General features: G+C 35.3%; 1 protein-coding gene across 2 annotated transcripts in view; it reads right to left on the bottom strand.

Moving 5' to 3' along the window:
• Positions 1-12,458, bottom strand: part of SMC4 (structural maintenance of chromosomes 4) — a 39,105-nt gene that overhangs the window by 11,545 nt on the left and 15,102 nt on the right. For both annotated transcript variants that reach the window (XM_038583752.1, XM_038583753.1), the window contains 8 exons: positions 11,735-11,875; positions 10,662-10,812; positions 8,881-9,045; positions 6,658-6,891; positions 4,822-5,007; positions 3,388-3,549; positions 263-488; positions 99-178 (listed from right to left, as the gene is read on the bottom strand). In XM_038583752.1, coding sequence (XP_038439680.1) covers positions 99-178; positions 263-488; positions 3,388-3,549; positions 4,822-5,007; positions 6,658-6,891; positions 8,881-9,045; positions 10,662-10,812; positions 11,735-11,875 — 1,345 coding nt within the window. The remainder of the gene's footprint in view (positions 1-98; positions 179-262; positions 489-3,387; positions 3,550-4,821; positions 5,008-6,657; positions 6,892-8,880; positions 9,046-10,661; positions 10,813-11,734; positions 11,876-12,458) is intronic.

The following is a 12,458-nucleotide window of genomic DNA, read 5'->3' as shown; positions in this document are numbered from 1 at the left end:
TGAAATCTGAGTATATTTAAAAAGGCTGAATTTTACAGTACGTATGTTAACCATCAAGAAGTTTTAAAGAGTCTGACTATAATTTTATATATGCTGACCTCTTCTTCTGAGATTTCAACAACAACTGATGAACCCATCCTTCCTTTCATTACTTTGCTTCCACCACCAGTCATTGTACCTACGGAACAGAGAAGTCAGACTTAATCGTCTCCCCCAGAAAGATTAAATAAACTCAATAGCAGAGGAAAAAAATGATTATTACCTGACTGTTCTATGATTTGCCCTTGTAATGTCACCACTCTCCATCTTCTATCTTTTTGATATGCTACTCTTGTGGCTTGATCTAAGTTATCAGCAACTAATGTATCCCGTAAAGCAAAGTAAAAAGCTTGGCGAATTTTTTCATCTTTTACTTTTACTAAATCAAATAGCCGAGGAGTATTTTCAGGAGTTTGAATTTTGGTCATTTTATTCGCCCATACTGCCATCTAAAAGTTAAGAAAAACAATATCATTTCTTTCAGGTACCATTTACATAATATACATACGTGTGTATCATATAAGAACATGTATACAAGGTTCTGAATATCTGCATAATTGAGCATAATTTTACTGTTACTTAAAAGAGTTACTGTAGGGGTGCCTGGGTGGCTTAGTTGCTTAAGTGCCTGCCTTTGGCTAGGGTCTTTCATGATCCTGGGGTCCTGGGATCCAGCCCTGCGTGGGGGCTTCCTGCCTAGTGGTTAGTCTGCTTCTGCCACCCCCTGCACATGAGGGTGTGTGTGTGCACTTTCTCTCACTCTCAAATAAAATCTTTAAATAATACTTATAATTCTATTCACAGATGATATATAAAATCCTAGGGAATGCACACATACAAAATTAAACCTAATATTTCAGTGAAGCTGTAAGATACAAGATCAATATACAAAAATTAATTGTATTTCTATACACCAGTAATAACCTAAGAATGAGATTAAAAATTCTATTTATAATGTTATATTTAACAAGACAAAACATCCAAAACTTAGGAATTTAACAAAAGAAACATAAGAACTGTACACTAAAGACTATAAAATATTATAGTATGGACTTAGACCTAAATAACTGGAAGAAATCCCTGGTTTATGGACTGTTAAGGTTTACAATTATTAAGATGGCAATACTATGCAAATTGATCTACAGAGTCAATGCAACCTGCATCAAAATCCCAGCTGCCTCCTCCCCACCCCCAAAACTGACAAGCTTATCTTAAAATTCATATGGAAATTACAGGGATTCAGAACAAAGGAATCTTGCTATCAAAGAACAAAATTCAGGGTGCCTGGGTGAATCAGTCGGTTAAGCATCCAACTCTGGACCTCAGGGTTGTGAGTTCAAGCCCTGAGTTGGGCTCCACGCTGGAGGTGGAGCCTACTTAAAAAAAAGGGGAGGGGGACAAAATTAGAGGATTCCTGATTTCAAACCTTATAACAAAACAATAGTAATTAAGACAGTGTGGTACTAATTCAAGGATAAACCTACAGATAAATGAAGAGTCCAGAAGTAAGCCCTTACACATTTATGGTCAGTTGATTTTTGACAAGGATGCCAAGAAAATTCAATGGGGGAAAGCACAGTCTTTCCAACAAACGGTGCTGGAACAACTGGACATCCATATGTAAGAGTAGAATTAGATTCTTTACACTGTATTATAAAATTAACATGGATTAAAAGCCTAAGTGTAAAAACTAAGGTCACAAAACTCTTAGAAGAAAACAGGAGGTCAATCACCATACCTTTGGATTATGTAGTAACTTCTTAGATATGATACACAAAACATTAAGAAACCAAATCTTTAAAAAAATGGACTTTATCAAATTGAAAAAAAAAATCTGTGCTTCAGAAGAAACCAAGTAAGGGACAAAAACCCACAGAATGGGAGGAAACATTTGCAAATCATGTATCTGTCAAGAGATTTGCAGCCAAAATACATTACAAAAAAAAATAAAAAAGAAAAAACCAAACCACAGTGAGAGGGGCTCCTGGGTGGCTCAGTTGGTTAAGTGTTCCATTCTTGATCTCAGTTCAGGTTTTGATCTCATAGTCCTGAGTCAAGACCCATGGTTGGGCTCCACACAGGATATGGAGACTATTAAAGAAACTGGAAGCTTTATACATTGTGGACATGGGGTAGCCATAGTGGCAAAGTTAAACAGTTAACAGGTGACCCAGGAATTTTAATCCTAGGTATTAATCAAAGAGCTGAAAACCTGGGTCTGCACGAAAGTCTATACGTGAATGTTCATAGCAGTATTACTCATATAGCCAAAACGCAGAAACAACATAAATGTTCATTACTGATGGATGGATAAACAAAATGTGATATATTCACACAAATGGAACACTGGCAATAAAAAGGAATGAAATGATTAATGCTACAACATGGGACATGGGTAAATTTTGAAAACCTAAGTTAAGATACACATAAAAACCTACATATTTAAAAAAAAACAAAAACAAAAAAACCCCCTACATATTGTATGATTCCATTTATACAAAATGTCCAGAATAGGCTAATAGAGATTTTAAGTTGTGGGAGGTGGGAGATAGGTAGTGACTGTGAATGAGTAATGAGATTTCTTTGGGGTCATGAAAATATTCTGGAATTAGTGATCTTATTGATACACTAAAACCCACTGAAAACTCTACACTTTTTTTTTTTTTTAAAGATCTTATTTATTTTATTCATGAGACACACTTGGAGAGGCAGAGACACAGGCAGGGGGAGAAGCACACTCTGTGTGGGGAGCCTGCTGTGGGACTAAATCCCAGGACTTGGGATCATGCCCTAAGCCAAAGGCAGACGCTCAACCACTGAGCCACCCAGGTGTCCCTGAACTCTACACATTTTTTTTTTTAAGATTTTATTTATTCATGAGACACAGAGAGAGAGAGAGAGAGGCAGAGACACAGGCAAAGGGAGAAGCAGGCTCCATGCAGGGAGCCCGACGTGGGACTCGATCCCAGGTCTCCAGGATCAGGCCCTGGTCCTAAGGCAGGTACTACCGCTGAGCCACCCGGGGATCCCCAAACTCTACAGTTTAAAATGGTGAATTTTATGGTATGTGAATTCTATCTCCATAAAGTCTTTTTTTAAAAAGTAGTTATTGATGGTGGAAATTAAAAACTTAAGCTACAGTCACTCCAATATTGGAATCTGTATTCCTTCAGGAAGGCATTACAAAGTTTCTTCCTACAACTCTTTGACCTTGTGACCCAAAATACTCAAAACGTATCAGGTGTTATTTAAATAACTAGAAAGAAAAAAAAAAAAAAGCTAGGGTTCAAATCAACTAAATTTAGCACTTTAAAATTAAATTATAGGTAGCTTATTATGAATACCCACCTTATCCAAACCTATGAAGGTTGCAACTCCAATATTTTGTCTTTTAAGGAAGTTCACACAATCTTGGGCTGTATCAATAGAGTCAACAACAATGTAGTCTAATGCATGACAACAGGATGAAATAGCAACATCGTATTTTTCATCAATTGCTCCTAAATCCCCCTAATAATTAAGAGGAAGGGGAAAAAAAAATCAATGCACAATCATTAAGAAATTAGGCACAAGATCATTTCATTACGATTCCTACAGATTTTTCATTACTTTTACTTGAAAAACTATACTTATGGATGGTTTAAAAAAAACACATAAAGGGTACACAATAAAAAATATGTGTTCCTCTCAACCTTCCCCTTCTGAAAGGGCAATCACTAGTTTTTAATGTGTATCTTTTAAAAAATGTATAGGTATGCAGAATTTGAATTTTTAATGAAAGCACAAAATCAGAGAACTGTTCATTGCATGAAAATATATAATGTGAAGATTTTAAATTCAACCTTAAAAGTACTATGATGCCATAGTACGCAAAATAACTTCTCAAAAAATAAAATTTTTAATTATTGAAAGCCAGCCAGCTAGGATTATGTAAATCCTGATAAAACACATTGGCTTACTTACTTATTACTTAGCCATGAAAGCAACTTTCACAGGTTAGCTTTATTTTTTCCATGAGACCAAAGAATAGAATCACTTTATCTTCAAGGAAAATAAGGCAGAAGTCACCTGATATGACATGGAAGCAACTCTGCGGCATAATTTTCATTTGCCCTTATGAAACATTCTCTTTCTGCTTCCTTCTCTGGAAAGCTGACTCAAGAACTATACTAATTGGCTCCCTTGGTTCTCTAGCTTTAGAGAATGTGAGGCATCAACTAGAGGTGGCAGGACAGGAGATGAATGGGGTTGAAATAGTTACCTCGTTTTTTTCTGGCCAGCCTCTAGCTGTGGCTAAGCTCTCTTCCCTCTTCAAGTTCAGGTGCAGTAATGGTCTCCACTATTGCTAGCCCTGGGTTTCTCTATTATCCCTTGTTGATTTCCCTAAATTCTACCCACAACCTTTAGTATATTGGTATAAAATCCAGAATTTATCAGTCTTATTTTTTAAAGAATAAAGTGGTTTTGTTAAATTTCCTTATCACTACTAGGTTTATTTGGTACAAAAAATTGATAATTATCTAAAATAAAAAAAAACACAAAAACAAAAAACCCAACCCCCACCAAACTAAAACACTTTTAATATGACATAACCCATACCACTAAGAATTTTATCATGCCTGAAGAGCAAAGTGTTTAAAAATGAATGTCTTTTCAAAACTAAAATAAATGTTATTTCATGCACAGTAACTTAGTATTACAATTAAGTCAAAGGAAAAAAATTATTTACAGTATCTTTCTTAAGAAAAATACATATTCATTTTCCAAATAAATCTACTTTACCAATCTGCCATATATTCCTGGAATCCTGCCAGATTTTTTTTCTTGAATTATTGCATCAAGGACTTTCCCTCTACTTCGATTCATTGCTAAGGAGCTCTTTGCTTCTTCAACTTTTTGGAAAAGATCACGAACCAAACCTTTTAATTTTATTTCTTCTTGTGTAAGTTCTTGAAGTTCTTTTTCTTTCTGAAAGTGTGAGTAGAGAACATGAATCCCCAGAAGCATATGCCCAACCATAGCATAGAATTAGTTGCAATGCCTCATAAAAGGAAAGACAATAAATACTTGAACTAGAACTAAACTTCCACCTCGAACTGTTGGGTCAGACTCGAAAATATGCATGGGTTTTCTACTTTAAAGGAACATAATAAATTATATGGATCAATAATAAGGAACGTAAGTGAAGTATGGTTCTAGTAGTACACTGATTGATAGAATGAGTTGAGCTACAGCTGTGGATATGCCAGTTTGATACCACATAGTTATGTATTGAGGGTGTCTGAATTAAGGTCTGAAACTAATAAAAAATGGACCTTGGTACAGGACTCAGAATATGGGTGACCAGGCAGGACTATGGTTATACTGTACTTTGCATTCTAAATAATGAAAGATATTTATATTTATTATTATATATGTAATTTTTTTTTAAAGCAGTTTTCTAAAAAAAAATTTTTTTAGAAAGAAAGTATGTACACGAGTGGGGGGCAGGGAGAGGGAGAGAATCTTCAAGTAGACTCCCTGGTGAGAGTGGACCCAACCCCCCCAGACTTGGGGCTCCATCCCATGATGCCTAAGATCACAACCAGAGCTAAAACCAAGAGCTGGACACTCAACTGAGACACCCAAGCACCCTAAAAAAAACAACAACACAGCTTTGAAATGAAAGGGAACATGGTAAGTGAACAAACAGTACTATTGCTATAGAAAAATGTCAGGGTGCCAAAAAGAGGAAGCATATACACCTGTAACATTAACCCCCAAACTTTCAGTTTCTCAATCTCTTTAAAGCAGTCACTTTTTTTTTTCCTAACTGGCATTCTCCCTATCTCCTGGCTTTGAATTATTACCTGTATTATCAGTCACAGTATCAGATAAAAGCTCAAGTTACAAATATAATTTATCCCCAAATAAACTGAATCACCAACAAGATAGAAGTGGTCACTGGACAGAATTTAAATTTAAATTAATTCTAATTGGTCATGAAATTTCCTAATGATCAATAGTATATATTTACTAAAATGACAAAGAAATTTCTTTTCAGTGTAATTTCTGTTGCCATCTTAACTAATGAGGCTCTGGAAATTAAAGTTGTGAAATTCCTTCAGAGACCTAATTCACTCAAGGATAAGGAGGGGTACCTAATGAGCTAAGTTAGATACACTGATTAGTTTAAAACAGTATGCAGTCTCAACAACAACAAACTCTGAAAGTTCAAAATCAGAAAAAATATACTAAGACAGTTCTTTTTTCTTTTTTTGATAGTTGGTTTCTATGTTCATTCTTACACATGTATTTAGCTTTTTCATTTATCTCTGCAGAAACTGTTTACACTTAAACACAAACTTTCTTTTTTTAATAATTATTTCTGTGGAAAATAAAGGTGGTAGTGTTATTTACTGTTTGACACTTCTGGGGAGAATATAGTTCCTTGATAGTCTCAATTCATATTATACTGAATACTGAAACCAATTCCATTCTTTTAGGGAAGATTACACTAAATGAAAAAAGTAAATCTAAATATATCAGTCACATGTTTAGATTCGAAAAAAATATATATAAAGATAAAAATTGAAAACAAGGGTTGATAAACAATATTCAGATGAAATAAAGATTTACCTCTTTTAATTCCAGCTCAGATTGAGGGAGTTTTGCCTCTATATCTCTGATTGCAGCTTTCCTTTCTTTGAGAGTCTCAGAAGCTGCAATTAGAGCTTCCTTGGCCTTATTTAATTGAGACACTGCAGTATTATGACGACTGAGATAGATATCAAGTTCTGATTGGGCTACATCCATCTTTGAACGTGCTTCATTCACCGATTTGCTAAAACCCATAAGTTCTTTCTCTCGACTCTGTTAAAATATGATGGACTCCATTAAATCTGAAATACGTTTTCAAATCTAAGCTGAAATAGAAACCGTACATGTTGAATTCAACTTTAAAGAGATTCTACAAACATATATATATATATATATATATATATAAAATAATTTTTACGATTTGAGTCATATCAGTAGTTTCTGCCTAGTTGCCAATGTTCATCATACATAAAGTCTCTTCCAATTAATTTCACAAGAGTTTAATGAACTTAACCTCATTTTGGAGATTATAACAAGAAAAGACTGGTTTAAGGAAGAAACATTGGAGTCTCAACTCTAGATCCATGGTCTTTCACAACTTTACCTGAATGGTGAGGTATAAGGACTATTCAGCAGAAAGTTTCCTCAAGTATATTTATGTTGAGAATCTTTGTAAATTTTATTAAGTAAGGCCAGGTAATCCTCAACACTAGTTATGTGACAAGTGAGCAGAAATTCTGGGCCACTGTAATTGTGTAGAAAGGACCTATATATTACAATAGTGGCATAAGAAAGACCTTTACAAAAGCTCAATTCTTTCCTCTCACACATAAGGGAAGAGGCCCAGGCCCAGGGGTTATGTGCAGTCATGAGATGGTCAGTTTAAATGTCTGATGGTGAAAATCATGAACACTAATATTCACACACTGCTCATAATGTTCTAGGCCTATTCTGGATGTTATGTATGAATTCTTTAACATTAACAATCTCACGAGGTAAATACTATCATCATGCTTATTTTGAGGAAAATGAATCAGTTTAAATAACTTCCTCCAAGTCATGCAATCACTCTTAAGTGGCAGAACTCCTGTTTTCAGCTACTACATTGAGGAATGAAGACACTTGGATGTGTGTCCTGGCTTTGTCATCATCCCATGGTGCCAAGACACATAGTAGTATTCAATATATATCAGACAAGCAAAAGTGACATCTGTATCCATAAAGTACTATATCATGAAAGCTACTGCATTATCTATTGCCATTTTACCACATGGGCATCCTATTTGTGAAGTTTTGTAGTGTGGTATTAGAAAATGCCCCTATTCCAGAACAGAATCTACTAAATCTATAACTTTCAAAAAAAACAAAAACAAAAAAAAACAAAAACAAAACAAAACAAAAAAAACACCAAACCCTCCCCCCACCCCAACAAAACTTTACTGAGGTATACAAAGTTTGTACAAAAATCTTTAACATATATATATATGTAAGCCTTACATAATTCATTCATATAACATAAGTCAATTCAACTCAATTACTATTATAATTTCTACTCAACAGACTCAGTCTTGCCAAAAGCTGCGGTGAATATAAACAAGGAAAGCTAAGCTTCCTGCATTATACTTTTTTTGGGCAGCTAAGACATATCAATATTACTACTTCACACTCTCGTTTTATTAATGAGGTGCTAAAATAGCCAATGCTTGTATCATTTCTTACTTTCTAGGCATTTTATGTAAGAAAATGCACATCTATGTTCACGAAGATTTACAAGATTAGTATTTTTTTCCATTTTGAGAAGACTTGGGGGCATAACACCCCACGCAAGATCAGAAATGATAAATGACCCTGACCCAAGAGGCATGGTTTTAACTATTACACAATTGCTACAGGAGAAGAGAAAGGTAGATATCAACCTATGGTTAGTGTGGTTCCATGATTTTATAGGTGTTAACCAATTAAATTATTTTCTTGGTAACTTAAGGGAAGACAAAAGAGTATTTGATGAAATCAAAAGACTTAAAGAATGACATATATAACAAAGTATTTGACATGACCTATTTCCTGCCATCACCACAGATTCTTTCTTTTTTTTTTTTTTTTAAATGGGAAAGTAGAAAACACAAAGGGGAGAGTCTAGGCTGTTTTTAGGAACATTAGATATTAGAAGTCCAAAGTTTTTCCAATAGTTCAGTTTTTACTATTACTACACAAAAACATTCTTTAAGTTAAAAATAAATAGCAACTGATAAAGAATCTTACTTCTTTTTCTCTCTGAAGCCCTTGTGTTTCCTGTTTAAGGCTATCCATGACTTCTTTTAACTTTTTTTCTTCTTTCTCTTTTTCCTTCTCAAGGGCACTGTTTCGAGTTGTCATCTCAGTTATGATCTTTTCACTCTTGGCAGGTATACTTTTAAATTCTTCAACCTGATTGTAAAATAAATTAAACTTACACGAGCATATACCTTCGGACTATCCACCATCATCAATATTTGACTTATTTTTTAAAAGCATTTCTTGGTGTCCTCTAGGTAGATCTTTGTGCTTTTCTCCTTTGTAATCAGGCTTGAATACCTGGTTTTAGCAAATACTTCCTTAACCATTTACACCATTTTTGTGTTTTTAGTTTAATAGAAAAGTTAATTCTATTAATTTTTCATTTGTTTAGGACAAAAATTCTTCCTAGCTGGCCATCAGGTCTTTCTTCCTTCTGCTCCATTTTCAGGCTGTTATTACCCTTCTTCATCAATTAATACATTTGGACTACATGGAATTTCCTAGACTGTCCCTTCAAGGAATATTGCAACTTACCTCAGATTACTTTTATACCTCTTGGGATCCCTGAAATCCTAAAATCTTTCAGATTCCTGAGTCACCATATAGGACTAATATCTTATTCCACTAATACTTTTTGGTAATAACCACTCATTGACATTTGATGCCTAAAGGCTAATAAAGTAAGTTACAACTGGCTTAGTCTCTCCAATTTAAGGGTTACTATCAAACCCATGTTATTTTGTTTATCCTGATTAATCTAGTACTAGAGTTCAACATTTCCTAAAATGACCCTCAAACACTGATTCACACAAGATTTATTCCCATAGTGAACAGAAAGAATTTTGCAAACAAACTCCATTTGGGAAAATACAAATGAAAGACTCCCAACTGATAATTAGGGACCGATTCCCAGGAAGTTAGGCATTCTGGTCCAAACTTAATTTTTTTTAAAAGATTTTATTTATTCATGACAGACACAGAAAGAGAAAGAGAGGCAGAGACACAGGCAGAGGGAGAGAAGCAGGCTCCATGCAGGGAGCCTGATGTGGGACTTGATCCCAGGTCTCTAGGATCACATCCCGGGCCGAAGGCACCAAACTGCTGGGCCACCGGGGCTGCCGGTCAAACTTAATTCTTTTTAAAGCCTCAAAATTGCCAATAAACTTCTTATAGACTTTAAGCTTTCCCTTCCCTCCTTTCTAAGAGGGAACTCCTACTCTGATACTCTTTACTTGAACAAACAGAAGGCAGGTAATTTTAAAAGTCCAAAATACATAACCAAAAACATTTCTTTAAACCATTACCCTAAGAAAACTTTTTTTTTTTAATTTTTATTTAATTATGATAGTCATACTGAGAGAGAGAGAGAGAGGCAGAGACATAGGCAGAGGGAAAAGCAGGCTCCATGCACCGGGAGCCTGATGTGGGATTCGATCCCGGGTCTCCAGGATCGCGCCCTGGGCCAAAGGCAGGCGCCAAACCACTGCGCCACCCAGGGATCCCAAGAAAACTATTTTTTCATCAAATAGTGTTACTAATCTCGCAAATATTTCCCTAAGAATATATGCCACAGAAAAATAAGCTCTAAATTTCAAAGCCAATGAACGCCAAGATTTACCTGTGGAGAAAAAAAAAAATCATGTTCAGATATAAATCCTAAAACATTTAATATTCAGGATCCCAACTCACTTTCTTAACAAATAAGGGACTGACAATTCCATGAAAAATAATGAAAATTAGATTTGATCAACTCCTTCAAAACCTACCTTTTCTTTATCTTTTTGAAGTTGTTTCTCCAGTTTTTTGGCTTTACTTGAAGCATGTTTTAATTTTTCACGAACTTGAACATCTTCCAAATCTAGCTGTGTAAATTTTTGTTTGTTTTCCTCAATAAATTTTGTAATTTTATTCAGTTTTCTAGCAAAGAAAGAGAATTAGGTCACTATTTTGGATATCCATTTAAAGCCATGCTCTGCCTGGGACCCTGCTGCTGTAAATGTAACTAAACTCTTACAGAGAAGAGCAGATCCTATAGCTATTCATTTTCAAACTGAGCCTCACCTCCCACTAAATTTGAGGGAGCTGTTAAGATGTGATTATGAGTTGCTTTGTCTAAGCTAAATAGGAAATACTACATTTTCCAATGACTATAATGTGAAGGTATAGGAAGAGTTTAGTATAAATTTAAGTAAAACTCATTTTAAAGGAAAAAAAAATCACATAGGTGAGAGATATTGGTGTCACCACATACTGACACAGAGAAAGGTCAGGATAAAACTTAAAACAAAACCAAACCCAAAAACACACCAACCTCACAAAACTACCTAGAGTAACCTAGTTCTACCTCAGTTAGATGTGTGGACTATCAAGACAACTAACCTGTCAGGTTAAATGTTAATTTTTGCTGTGATGTTTTGTTATTGTGTTCTGACGCTAGGTGGCAGCATCCTCTGCTGTTTTTAAGACCAGTGTTGGACATTCTATTTGTAATAATCAACTGGATGCAGGGCAATTAAATTGTTTGATGAGAGACTCCTAACTCTGGGAAATGAACAAGGGGTGGTGTAAAGGGAGGTGGGTGGGGGGATGGGGTGACTGGGTGACGGGCACTGAGGGCGGCACCTGATGGGATGAGCACTGGGTGTTATGCTGTGTGTTGGCAAATTGAACTCCAATAAAAAAAAAATAATTAAAAATATTTTTGTTTGAAAAAGGAAACCATTTTATATGCTGGCAAATCCATTATACTTATGTGCTAGCAGTAAGTTTATATATAAACGCACATGTAAAATCATGAACTCAACCCAAATACTTTTAGTACTTTCCAAAAGGTTATTACTTCTCTACATCTTTTACAGCTTTATTCTTAGCTTTCATTTCATTTGACAATATACTGCTCTTCTCATTAATTTCTTTGGTATCTTCGTGAATTTTTTCCTTCTGAGTTTCCATTTCAGCAATTCGTTTTTGTAGATCATAACTAGAAGGAAAAAAAAGAATCAGAGATCCCAAAATGCCATTTCTAAAATTGTGTAGTAAGTTTTGGTAAAATTAGCTGTTTCTAAAGTATTCTTAACTGCAGTCAACTTACAATTACCTAGGGCTTTGGGGGGAGAGACAGGGAGCCCTGCAGCACACACCTAACTCAGGGTCAAAGCCAGAATTAGGACAAAATAAGATCGGCTATTATAGAATTATAGGCAATAATTATGTAGAATTATTAACATTAATGAACAGCTATGAACCCACTTCCCAACTTAAAGTAGGATACTTAAACGTCAACTCTGAGGACTTCAGGGATAGGCGGCAGAGTAGGAAGATCCTAGGTTCACCTCGTCCTAAGGATATAACTAGATAACACCCACATCAATGTAAACCCAGTAACTGCAAAGACTGGCAGGACATGACCCAGGGCTACATGTAACAAAGAGGCCGGCCACAGTGATGGCAGGAAGGGTAGAGATGTGGCTGGGACTAAAGGGATCCACGAGAATGTCCTTGGAAGTGAGGGGTGTCATGAACATGAAAAAAGGAGTGGAACAGACCCTCACATCAAGAATCCC

This window comes from Canis lupus, chromosome 34 (assembly GCF_011100685.1).
Source record: "Canis lupus familiaris isolate Mischka breed German Shepherd chromosome 34, alternate assembly UU_Cfam_GSD_1.0, whole genome shotgun sequence".
Lineage (NCBI taxonomy): Eukaryota > Metazoa > Chordata > Mammalia > Carnivora > Canidae > Canis > Canis lupus.
This window is presented reverse-complemented; position numbering and strand designations above follow the sequence as displayed.